Below are 12959 nucleotides of genomic sequence, written 5' to 3'. Positions count from 1 at the left end.
CTGGAAACAGACCCTGTCCCCCATCACGTTCACACATTCTGACTCCTAATCCTACCATAGGGGCATCAGTACGGCACAGACACACTCACAACAACAGGCCTCCACCTTTTCTTCCCCATAAACACAATTTACGGAAGTGATACTCTGTAACCTAGGAGCCAGTCAGCAAGACCTTTTCAATACAACCTGTTGTTCCCTTGCAACCATTAATCTAATATGTTTCTACCCAGTCTATATGCAAATGGGGGAGGTTCTTTCTGCTTCCCTAAGCAGCAAGTATTGGTGGTATTTTTCAGATACACTTCTTGGGCTTTTCTAGAAGGTAAAGGTGAGATGGACAATGTTGATAACAACGGTATACTGAATAATGATGTTAAGCAAAGGCTAGTCTTCTTACTAAATTCTTCACTTAAAGCCAGCCAAAAAGGCCAAATCCTGTCTTCATACCTCTTCCAAAAATGTTAAACGGCTTTAATTTATTTTCTTGGTTCTCAGATATTCCTAAATGCACAACTTCAACAAGCAGTCAATATGTAAACAGGGGGGCTGGAGTAAAGCTTGTTCCCCTGTAAGGTAGGTTTAAGTTACACACAATTCAACCATTTATTTCTGGGACATACAGACAAAGGCAGAGGAAATGTCAGGTGCATATATTACATAAGCCTTTGTCCCACTTGATAACTGTCGTGGAGACAATGGCATGTTTTGTAATGTGTAATAACAACACAACCAAGGACATTATATACAGAATGTATACTGTCCTTGACACAACCAATGACCAATGTCATTCAATCTATGTCACATAGACTTCAATAGCAACTAGAAAGGCCAATATTTGCTTTGGAGCAAATACAGCGATGGGTTCACCACATTTTACCACATGGCAGGGAAAGAATGAGAAACACAAGGGAAACAATGATTTACATTGATATAACTATAATATGAAGTAACAACTAAAACAACAGTTGGATAGCTATTCCCTACTTTATTGGTTAGGATTTTTAATTGCATAATGCAAACTGTTGATTTTCAAAATAAAATAAAAAACGTTCATGCCCCGCATTCCAATGCTGAGCAGAAAAGCTTGAAATACCTACCAAAACACTTGAATAAAGACATACTGTCAGTATGGAAATGCTCTGTGCAGGTGTTAATCAAGTTAAATCCCAACAGCCAATCAGCAAGAAATGCTCTGTGCAGGTGGAAATGCTCTGTGCGGGTGTTAATCAAGTTAAATCCCAACAGCCAATCAGCAAGAAGTATAGAGGAAAGCTGCATGCCTATTGGTTGATGCCCTGCATTCCATTGTGATGACTCATGCCCAGACGTGGTAAACACGCACACTAACACAGTAATACATTTGCTATAACACAGCCAAAAAACTCAAATAAAACCATTCTAAAAGCCTGTATCACAAAAATTTAAAAAACGCCTAGGGGTATTTGCCCACTGTACCTCCATACCAAATTTCAGGACCTTAGGCCCTAAAATGAAGAAGCTGAATCCATTTAAAGATATGGCAGGAGGAGAAGGAGGAGAAGGAGAAGGAGGAGGAGAAGAAACATCAGAAAAAGCAATATGGGTTCACCACCACTTCGTGGTGTGGTGAACCCATAATGAAATGTCAGTACAAGTCATGGGACAGCTAACCTTGATGTTAGATAAATCTCAGGCATAAATTATGAGTGGTGACACTGGGCTTGGAATGTATTTTTGAGAACTCTGGTGCATATAGATTTAGGTACATGTAACTACTGATTACACTATACTCTAGGTGATAACAACATAGCCCAAAGCATGTAACCTTTTCATGCATGCTTGTCTGTCGTTTATTCATTCACTGACACATTTCACACCCTGACCTGGGAAGTACTGGAAATCTTGCTCGCGGTGGTTTTATTTTCATGTTACTTGAGATCCACATAAAATCCTAAAATGTATTCCCATTGTATTTCACCAGTACTACATTTAATTTATTGTTTCAAAAACCTCCTTTCCTTCCTACCATAAGTCCATGTGAACATGGATGAAATTACAGTACGTGCTGGACATGCCCACTTGGCATGACTGTAACTGGAAAAAGCAGCCCCTTAAGTCCCTCTTAAGGGTGTTGAAAGTCAGATGTCGGTACTTTATAGTACTTTGTAAAACAAAATGAGGGCAATGCATTCTTTCTCTAGCCTCTGTATTTGGCAAATGAGCATTGAGTCATTGACCAGTCTTACAACTTGACCTGAAAAGAACATGCTTGAAGTTGAATGTGCCAACTTCCAGTAACACATTCACATGTCAAAAATAAATTCATATAGCACACATGCACTTGGATAAGTCCAACTGGCTAGAGTCAAATATGTAGTATACATATTAATCATTCAAATAGTATACATATTGACAACATGACGTTGAAGCTGTTTCAAGAAGTGACTTCATCCTTTCAGGTCAAAATATCTATTTTTGGCAGTCCAAAAATGTTATGTATTAAATGTACATGTATTAGCGAGAGCTGTATACAACATTTGTGCGAGCTAGCATCATACAGCTTTCACTGTCCACAATGTTTACTAAAAAAGTGAGAAGGCTGAATATTGGATATCAAAGGACCGGATCCTGTCCACTCTAGCATAATCCTTCCATTGTAGCTTAGGTTTCACAGAGCAGGAAATAGCAAATGGATAGCACTATACATTTAGATCCAGTTGAACTAATTCAAAAGGTTGATTTTGGTATTGACAAGAACAACAGGTTCTGTACTCAGTTATATTCATAATGTACAAAAGAGATACCCATTCCATCCAAGAAGCACAAAAAGAACAAGTTCCACTCAAGAATCCCAAGGAACATGCTAAACATCCCATCGTCTGCAACCCTTCCTTGTAGCATTCAAGGCAAGAGAGTGACAACAGTCTGGACTCCAACGCTCAACCCTCTGGTCCAGAAGCAGGGCTGCTTGCTATTGAGCCAAGGATCTGCAGCTATTCTAGTAGTAGTAGCCAAATCCCTGTAACGTTAACCAGCTTGATTTTTTTCGGAATGACACAGTCTCTTTATTTTTTGTGTTCCACTTACTACATTACTGTCTATTGCAACTTATACAACAGCACAGAGGCCCAACTTTGCTTCCCCCTCCTAGGCAATTAGGCCAGGTGCTTATCACAATTTACCTGGTTGCCATGGCAGCTTCCTTCACCTTTATCTGGGTGCATTTGTCCCACAAACCTTCTCCCCTCTGGCTATACAAACACACCCTGGTTACTGTCCATGCACCGCTTCTCACTACAAACATGCAGACTTACACACACTCTTAAACGCAGAAACACTACCAGCCTGGGGTGCGTGTTTAACAAATCCACCCTGCCTTTTGTGCAAAAAGAAGGGATTTCTATCCTTTGATGTTGAAATAACATGACGATCTTTGAGGAAAGTTCACCTGTTGAAAGTATGACAGCATGAATATATTACCATTTATTAGTTCACAGCTAGAAGAAGTCACATGATGGTGAAACTGGCCCACAAAAAACTCTTTTCTGTTATCTAAACTCTAATGTCACTTTTGGGTTTTGATTAACAAATACTGAATGTGACACCTCTCCAAAGAAAATTTTGTATTTTTTCTTTTAAGTTTTCATCAGACTAGACTGTTTCTGTTACAAAAGGTTCAAAGATTGTACAAAAGCAAAGGTTTCAGTGTTACAAAAGCAAAGGTCATTATTTATAGCTATCAGTTCATGTTGCTTGGATACAATCGTTGGAGGACATAATGACCAAAGTGTATATATACAGTACATGTGAGCCCAAACAATATCTGACCTACACAATGCGGGTTCAATAAAGGGCAGGTATAAAGAGGTCAGCTGACCGACAAAAGTACAAAAGAAGGGTTGAAGGTTGAGGGTACAAGATGGAAAGGAAGTACAGCAAAAGTCATTTAGTCACAACATTTTGAACAACATATATAGCTATCTAGCTATCTATAAAGTACAATTATAGTGGGATATGTGTCAGACAAACTTGTAAATTAAGAATATAAAACAAAAACTTAACTTAAGCGTGCTGATATATATTATAATGCTTATTTTCCAAAGTTCAAATTCTGTAGTTATGTCATTATGTCAATCATTAGCAGCTGGATAAATTCTCTGAAGAGTCAGATAGATATTTCATTCTTAACTAAAGTCTTTGTCGAAAGACAGTTTTTGGCTAAAGGGTATCGTAATAAAGGAGGAATAAAGGAATAAAGGAGATAGAGAATGCTATATACATGTATATATATGAAATGTCTTGAGAGAATCTATCCATTTGGTGACTTACTTTGATGACATATAGAGTTACATATACTCAGTTGCATGTTTTGCTGGAAAGGACCAAACTTTGTTTTCTGTTGTCAGAAAACATACTAAACCACATGTCATTCAAAAGTCCCAAAACACTGCGGCCTCATGACAACAATAGTGCCAACCTGCATGTGGATAAGCAGGGATTTCCAACACAGGACATTTGCAAAGCCTCAGCTCTTTACTTGTAGTAAATTGAGGGACAGAAGCAGACATTATGTCCATACACAAACACTTCTGCACCCTTTCATCAACATTAAGTCCTCTCTGACCTGGATTTCTCTAAGTCTGAGATCAGGGAGTGACTATTACCCTGGGCTTTGTTAAATTGGCTTTTGTTGGCAATTTTGAAATTAGCTTTTAGATGGAATCTGAACAATTTTCTTTGTTATCTATCTAATCATGTAGTTGGTATACATGCAGCCAATCAGTTTTGCTGAAAAAAGTACAAATGTAACAATAAAGTTTGGATGTTTAGTTCTTTTGTGTCATTTCTTGGCTTTTAATGATAACCACCAAATTTACCTCTCTTTTTCTCTACAAACCTACAGACATGTGCTGTTGGACAGTATAGTTTGCCAAGTTAGAGTGTTTGTACAGCAATAAGAGAATGCAGCTATGTTCAAAGGTACGTATCTGCTGTACTTTGCTCATTATGCAGAGTCACGACTCTTCTACTAAAGTTTCCATCATGCATTTAAGAGACTTTTGTCTATCTGTCACACCTGCAGGCGAAAGCAAAACAAACTTAAAGGCGAACTGTAGCACAATGGCAGGAATGTACTCTACCCTGTCACTTTGGAAGGGCCACCAGGAAGGAATACTGGGTAAATTTTTATTGAAAAGTACCTGCAATGACAGGTTACAAATAGATTGTAGGTGGTCACCATTAGTCCAACACATTTGAACAGCAGTCATCCTTCAATTCTTTTTTCAAAATACCACCACATTGTCTGGATATTTCATCTGCCAGATGGTTGGCGAATAATATCTTCTTGCTCCTACTTTTGAACTTAGCAAAGTAACATATTTATTTCTCTGTCAAATAATGTCTGTTTTCTTGTGAGTTGTGACTATATAGCTGTAAATGTAGCATGTTCGGTTTCACTTACCCCATGTATAGCTGGAGCCAGAGCCACAGCAGGAGCAAGCAGTCCAAACCGACCAAAGTTCTCTAGAGATGATCGTCTGTTCAGAGGTCTCAACGTTTCTTTCTTTGTCTCTTTACTTTCTGTCTTTTTATCCGACCTTGGTTTGGCCCACGTCTTAACATCCTCCTTTATACTACTCGACGACCTCGAGACCGTTCTGTCGTGCATCGGAATCCTATCCGAAGATTCTCTGACCGCATTTCCGTTCCGGCCCCCTCCATTTTTGTTCACATCACCTGCATTTTCGAGAAGTTTGGCTTTTGGGCTTGTATCATACACAGGGCTGTCCGGAGAACGTCTGCCGGCAGGTAACTGCCCTCCTGTCCCCTCCTCGTTTTCCACAGAAAATTTACTGCTGACAAAGCCATTGTTTGTGGCTGTCCTGTCTTCAACATCCACCTCCATCTTAGCAGACACTCAGTGACACACAGTAACAATGTGTGCTTCAGATAGGTCAGGGGTCATCTCCATGGTGATATTGCCAACCTTTGTGCCATAAACTTAGCAGACTGGAAAGCAAACAGAGGAAAACACAAGTAAGGTAAAAGGCCTACAAATACATGTAAGTAAAATGCAGACTGACTTCCTAAACTGAACACATAAAAAGTTACTAGTATGTTGTGGATTGATTGGTATAGTTTGAAAGCTCTTTTCCTAAGATCAGCCCAAATTTAAAAGTACATGTAACTAACATGCCATGACATTGTCTATTTCTCATAAAAGGAATATCATACCATAAACAGCTGTGAAAAGACCATGCAAGACCAAGGTATCTTCTTAAACAGAACTGCCTTAGGATTATATGTTATTTTCATTTTTTAGATTGCCTCTGACCCCAACAAGTTCAACAAGTACTTTCCTGTACTCAACAAGTATACATAGAAAAGGGTTTTGACATAAACAGCTGGCAGTTGATATACGAATGTGCTTGGCAAGGATGTCTGACCACTTAACCATCGTACACACAATACGCACGTCCCCATCATAATGGTAGTTTATTAAAAATGCATGCTATAATTGCACATGGCAACACCCACAAAAGCGCAGCAAACATAACCAGGCTTTGCTCAATCCCTTAATGACTGCATAATGCATTAAGTCCAGTACAATTCTCATAAAGTCAACAATCCCCATCTGTTCTGTTGGGAGATTTCCATAGGTCAAATCTGACCATTTCCTCATATATTTTAACACAATAACCCTTGTCTCCTGTCCTATGCTGGTAGACTTACTGTCAGACTTACTTGTCAGACCTAATTTCTTTGGAGAGTGCAAACAGAGGAGTACAATTCAGACTTCTCCACTTTTCATCTCATGCAAATAGACCGTCCATTGAGTCCTTACACCATCTTCATACATCACACTGCTGTTTGCCATTTCTATTTCTGCATGGAGTATTCAAACAATAACCAACCTTGCATATATGGGAGATTAGCAATAAATTATTCCAGGGCCAGACAAACAAAAACTTCGTGTCTCTAACACTTGCGACAATGAAATGTACAAAAACATGCAAATGGAAAAGCTCTCCAAACCTTAACTTTACACTTTCTGTCTTCTACACAACACAAGCGCCAAAGTCAACACAGTCAAAGCAGCAGTTTGGCAACATTGATACAAACAACATTACAGAGAGACAAATAAAAATGAACATCACTAACCCACCAAAATATGCTGTGCCAATGCTTTCACTAACATGCACTTATTATAACCTCTTAAAATCATACAAGCACCAAGATGTCAACTATCATGTTTTCCACTTAAGTGACAACATAGTCACAACATTTTTCAGAAATCAAACAAGTCCGACAAACACACAGATACAGGTGTAAACAGAAAATGTCAAGGGTCCAACTACCTGTAAACAAAGGTGTGCCACAACAAGCAATGGCCAGTGACTGCCCATGTCAAAACAGTCCAGGGAAGATGGCTGACAGCTATATCCTGACTCTTACATAAAGTCTATTTGAACACGCAAGGTCATTGTTACAGAAATGTCCAGGGGGTAAGTGTAACATAAGGGACAATTAGTGCTATGTTAACTGTTCTGAAAAGCTGTTCAACAACACATGAAATGGGGCAACCACAAATTATACTGACTACATTTAACGTCCCCCAAACAACACACCTGCCGACGGCACACCTGTCCCACACCTGAACTCACCTGTTGCTCTTCCCACGCAGGTGAGCAACTACAGACAACCTCAGGTCGGGTTTCTGCCCTCCTTCTTGGAAAAACTAAGTTATTTTCTTTCCATTGATGCAGATAATAGCTATACAGGCAAGCGTCTCGCTTGGTGAACGGCCACAAAACTATACAACCAGGAAGTTTAATATCGAGTTTCACCCAGACGGAGGAGAGGACAAAGGTACCAATACGTAACGTTACATGTGTGCGGCGTCAGAACAGGCTCCGAAGGCACGAACCCAGTCTTTTTAAGTCTTGAGGAAGCTTCTTAACCAGTTTCTTGTCTAATATTGATAGAAATAGGGCAATTTGTTGGTGACAGTCTTAGAAATCACTGGATATGTGGGGAGGGGGGCAGACTACCCATTCGGATCGGTTGGGACACCGAATTTCTTTTAACGTTAGATTCTCTTCAAGATTTTCCGATACTCCCAACCGAAAACACACACACGCACATAAGTTGTACGACAACCTTCGTTACAGACACCAAGCACCAAGTCTTACCTGAATTTGTCAACGGTCCACGCACGGTTTACATCTGAAAACTTCTCTGGAAGTTTCCTTGCTTGTGCCGCCGCCCAACACACCTCTCCAGACAACCGAGCTCCCCTGGTCCTGTCTCTTCAATTCCTTTAGCGTCAACAATCGTCCACCAAACTTGCCCCTTCAGATATCCTCGTTTTCTTCCGACTACTCATTGAGTGAATCTTGGGAAGAGAACAGGTGAAGAAAATGGAAAAGACGCGAGAGTCGGCCGGTCGATAGACCTCGCGGATCGGTCAGAGGAGCGATTTGTCGTCACAACAGTCGTGAAGTGATCGATGACCACTGGGAGCAACCAAGTACTGGTATGTCCGGAGGGGGGCAACATTCCCCAGAGATTACCAGTCATTTGTGGAATTTCCACATAAAAGGGTCATGAAATATTCTCTTTCTCGTCTCTAGGCAACCACTTAATGATTTGTGCTTTTGTGCTAACAATACAGCGATTAGAAACTGACGACGAAAAAGGGGCGGACCCTCGCAACATGACGTCAGAGTTCCTATTATAACTAGTACTTGTATCTTATTTTCGTTAAAATGAAGTTTCACAGTACAGTAATTAGAGGTTTTCATTGTCTTTCTTTCCTCTCCAAAGTTTTAGTCTTTTTCCTTCCCACTTTCACTTTTCCCGATTATCGTCCTTTGCGCTTATAATAGGTAAAACTACACTTCACCCAGGCAGATTTCAGACACTCGTAAAGCGTCATTTTAGTTGCAGTAATATTGGACTTCTCTTTTAGTCAACTTCGCTTTTCTGCATGTTAACCTGCAGGTATTGAAGTACTTTTCGGGAGTGTTAGGCTGTGTATGTGTGTTCGGGTGCAGCATATTGGTGGGGGGTCGAAGATTGACCTTAGGTCAAGTTGACATATGGCTGTGGCAATAAATGCAAGAAAGCTCTAAAGCAGCCGTAAAACGATATGACAGTCCAAGGACATTATACTCTGTGTATAATGTCCTTGGACAGTCTAACTACAGATTTCTCCTTTTTCTCAGTCACACAAGAATCGTCTGGCGGATACTGAGGGTTTTTCTGGTAAATCTAACTCATCACTATGAAAGGGTGTGAAAGGGGTCCCCCTCTCCATGACGTCACAAGGCGGACGTGCGTACAGTCCAGTCACATGCCCTGCCTGGCGTGGAAACGTCATCAAACAACGGAAATCTTATATCTGACATAAATCAAGCTGCTGTGTTACCCCGAAAGGAGGTTATACCGGCTATACAGATACAGAAATCAGCCAATAAACAACTACTGCCTGATAAGTTCATCAGTGTTGTATAAATCAGTAGGCATGGTCTGGATACTTGTCAGACACTTATATGCAATACGAATGGGACTACTAGTACAGTTGGCCGGTTTGGGTTTGTCCCTCGTGGCCCTACGGTTCAACTCTCTGTGCAACTCTCCCACCAACTTCACGCGCAAGTCAAGACATCACAAATCTCTAACAACGGTTCGACTTCAACCATATACCGTATACACTATTTTTCGTCGCTGATTTGAAACCCGCAGAGAAAAGCGCACACCAAAGGGGAGAGCATTATAACATCTGTCTGGATATTACAAAAGTGCCGTTCTGGTTCTTGACTTGGCTAATTTATTTGATTAATCTACTCCTCTGGCAAAGCATTTACCTAATTTTAGCCAATCTATACTCATGTCTGTTGAAATGTTCGCACAAAACATGAGGTCATTGGAAACTACTAGTACCATATCAACAAATTTTAGTTACAGTTTCTCTCGTTGAATTAATTGATCGTTACAACGTCTAACGCGCACATTCTACTGACAATATAACTTGAACACTGTTGCACACTGTCGGAGGTCAATGACCTTTTCTATACCCATGGCCTCGGGCGGTTCCATGTAACACCTGGGGAAATGGTTGTGACTGTGACGATGTCATTGACCTCGAAGTACTCGAGCCTCACGTGATAAAATCTGCTGATACAGTATTTTTTAACAACTAATTTTGGGGCCGGAGAAGCATTACAAATTGGCCCAAAATGGGTGAATAATTTGACGGCAAAACTGGAGGCAAATTTGTGTAATTTTTCAGCTACCAATTAAAAGCAGTCTGGTATGTAGCGACTACCAAGAACCCGCTCACTCACAGGACAAGCTTCCTGTGAACGTTAACACAAAGAAACTCAGCCCGTGTGTGCGTCAGCCTCTAAAAACAGCAAACATTCTTCCTACTTTTATAGCTTATTCTGACAGTAAGTTGAAATGTCCAAAAGACGTCACTTCACGAAATGTTTGACTGACGTGAATGCGGTATAAATAGAGCCCCGGCGCTACGGCACGTTTAACTTACGCACACTTTGCTACAGCCGTCCGCTTAGGCTTGCTCTATTGGCAGCTAAATTGAAGCGAAGTCGGGCGTGCTGTCGAGCCTTTGTTGCTGTAAAAACACAAGCTCGGACGGCATGATCAGGTGTCTGCTAGGTGTCGCTCTATGGGTATCCGCTAGGTGTCCCTTCACTACGCTGTTCGAGCATGTTCCAATCAATCAAATGGTTTATTTTCAACCGACTTCGCAGCACCAGGCTGAATTTTGTCTATTGCAGCAATCAATTATAAAATCGTTAATAGTACATTAATACGTAAAGAGCCTCTTACTTTTAAAATATGAGATGCAAGAAGATGTTGGAAAGGAGCATCGTAATGTATATCCTTAATTCAGTGTACGCCACTGAATAAAGCCAATCTGAATCTGAATGGATCTATTCTGACCGGTCCAGGTCCGTGACTTATGTAATAAGAAATACGATCTTCCTTATCAATCTGGTGGAAGATAATGGAGTGACCCCAGAACAATATCTCTCTGATGTGTCATCTTGGCTTTCGAATTCGTGTTACCTTTTGTGATGCTTCATCATTCGAACCTGCATTTCAAGCAAAACTCACAAGGGGCGTGACTGCAAATGGGTGCTCGGACTTGCTCGACCTGCTCGTCTACGTCGTAAAATAGAATGAAAGGTGGGTGAAAAGTGAACTTTTGACTACGGTAGAGGATGCATACGCCCTCTCGATACCTAATAGAGATGAATTCGTGTCTTGCCACAGCTTCAAAGGACGTGATTGTTCCAAAGGTCATCAGCATGCTGGACCAAGTTTAGTAAACAATGCCTATCATGAGACATCTCGGCCTGACGAAGCAACAGACAACGGCCGGCGCACATTGCACAAAAAAGTCTGGTTATTTTCCAGCAACGACAAAATGCATTGCAGCTTTGATGATGTGTGCCAAAGTGTGGACAAAGCGACAAGCATAGTATGAGGTCTTCTGTCGGAGCTTACACGATTAGTCGCACTGCAATGTCTCTGTCGCCGTTCATTTGTTGGTACATGGTTCCTGGCTGTCATGCCGAGCTGCATTGGTGCGGACCATGTTTAGTATGTCTGGTCACGCCGTACTGGTGAATAATTCCGTCACACCAACAATTACCGACGTCCTGTGCGATCTTAGTTGAGGCATATTAAACGTTGGGACCAATGCCTGTCGCCGAGATGTTAGGCCCGCGTCTGATCACACACCGCGTCTTCTGAGAGCGAACAGGTGAGGCTAGAATTCTTCGTACTTTTCTTAAACAACCCGGTACATCCATGTTTTATTATACTTGACTCATAAGACTACATAATAGAGAGTCACGAAGTGGTCTGGCCGACTTCGCAAGCTTAATACAGCCTACATGCCGGGTCACTGCTACATGTACATCTGCATGTAATGGGCTGACTTTGAAATTAAGCGATGTCGTTACAGGATTGGCAATATTTTGCTCAGATATGTCTGGTTGACAATAAGCTTAGTTGAAGCACAGTTTACTTTCCAGAAATCCCTGTGCGACATAAACATCTTACTACAGCCACAGTATTTACTGTAATTAGCACATACGGTGTTCAACGTTTATGCGACCAAGTCGAAGGTACATACGTGTAGTCCGCTGATACACACCCCTTCCCTCTAGCCTGGGTGCCATCCTCCGTAGTTTCGCCGGGCACATTAGGGAGGGGGCGGAAACTACGGAGAATGACACCCAGGCTACCTTCCCTCTGCAGCTGCCTGTTTGTCCCATGTTTGTCCCATGTTTACTTAGTAAACGGAAGAAAGTGCACATGTTTTTGTTCTTTCATGTATTTAATAGAACAGAACCGGTTCCCATGAAACAATTATGTTATATCTAGTGTGTGGTTCATAAATAACTGTTCCTGAATATTTTCAGCACAGGATCTTCCATCGCGTAAACCAAAAACACGTCCAAGGAAACACCTTCGAAGATGGCGTCGGCGAAATTAACATTCCTGCACACAGTAAACAACTTTGCGGTAGTGGGCTTGTTGATCACCCCTATGGTGGTGAACTACTGGCGGGGGACGTGGGGACTCATGGACCAGTTCCTCCTGCCGCAGGATCTCATTTACAGCCCCTGGGTCTCCGTGGCGATCGGCATCCCCCTCCTGCTGCTCCTCAACCTGCTGCAGTCCCCACTCCGGCGCCTCGTCGGCAGGATCGACTCCTGCGTGCTTCAACACGCCTGTCACATCCTCTACATCTACGTGCACGGTTTCGCAAACGTCAACCACTGGCGGGGCGTCTGGAAGCTACTGGACGGGTACGCGGGCATCAACGTCCCCAGCGTCATCGTCTGCACTGTCCTCGCCATAGCGGTGAAGACCGTGATGCGAACACTGTACAATCTTCTGGCTCCGCCGATCCTGGTAGCGACGGATTTCAGCAG

At 41.7% G+C, this 12959-nt stretch overlaps 2 protein-coding genes across 2 annotated transcripts in view; one reads left to right on the top strand and one right to left on the bottom strand.

Moving 5' to 3' along the window:
- LOC109483788 (two pore calcium channel protein 1-like) overlaps nt 1-7635 on the bottom strand; it is a 27156-nt gene extending 19521 nt beyond the window's left edge. Inside the window, 2 exon segments of the mRNA XM_019786889.1 lie at nt 5444-5991; nt 7611-7635. Of these exon segments, the coding sequence (XP_019642448.1) occupies nt 5444-5887 (444 nt within the window). The 5' untranslated portion in view covers nt 5888-5991; nt 7611-7635.
- A 3361-nt stretch (nt 7636-10996) lies between these two features.
- The window catches only part of LOC109483684, a 2235-nt gene continuing 272 nt past the window's right edge, over nt 10997-12959 (top strand). Inside the window, exons 1-2 of the mRNA XM_019786720.1 lie at nt 10997-11779; nt 12449-12955. Of these exons, the coding sequence (XP_019642279.1) occupies nt 12499-12955 (457 nt within the window). The 5' untranslated portion in view covers nt 10997-11779; nt 12449-12498. The remainder of the gene's footprint in view (nt 11780-12448; nt 12956-12959) is intronic.

Source organism: Branchiostoma belcheri, unplaced genomic scaffold (assembly GCF_001625305.1).
Source record: "Branchiostoma belcheri isolate BF01 breed outbred unplaced genomic scaffold, Haploidv18h27 scaffold66, whole genome shotgun sequence".
Lineage (NCBI taxonomy): Eukaryota > Metazoa > Chordata > Leptocardii > Amphioxiformes > Branchiostomatidae > Branchiostoma > Branchiostoma belcheri.
This window is presented reverse-complemented; position numbering and strand designations above follow the sequence as displayed.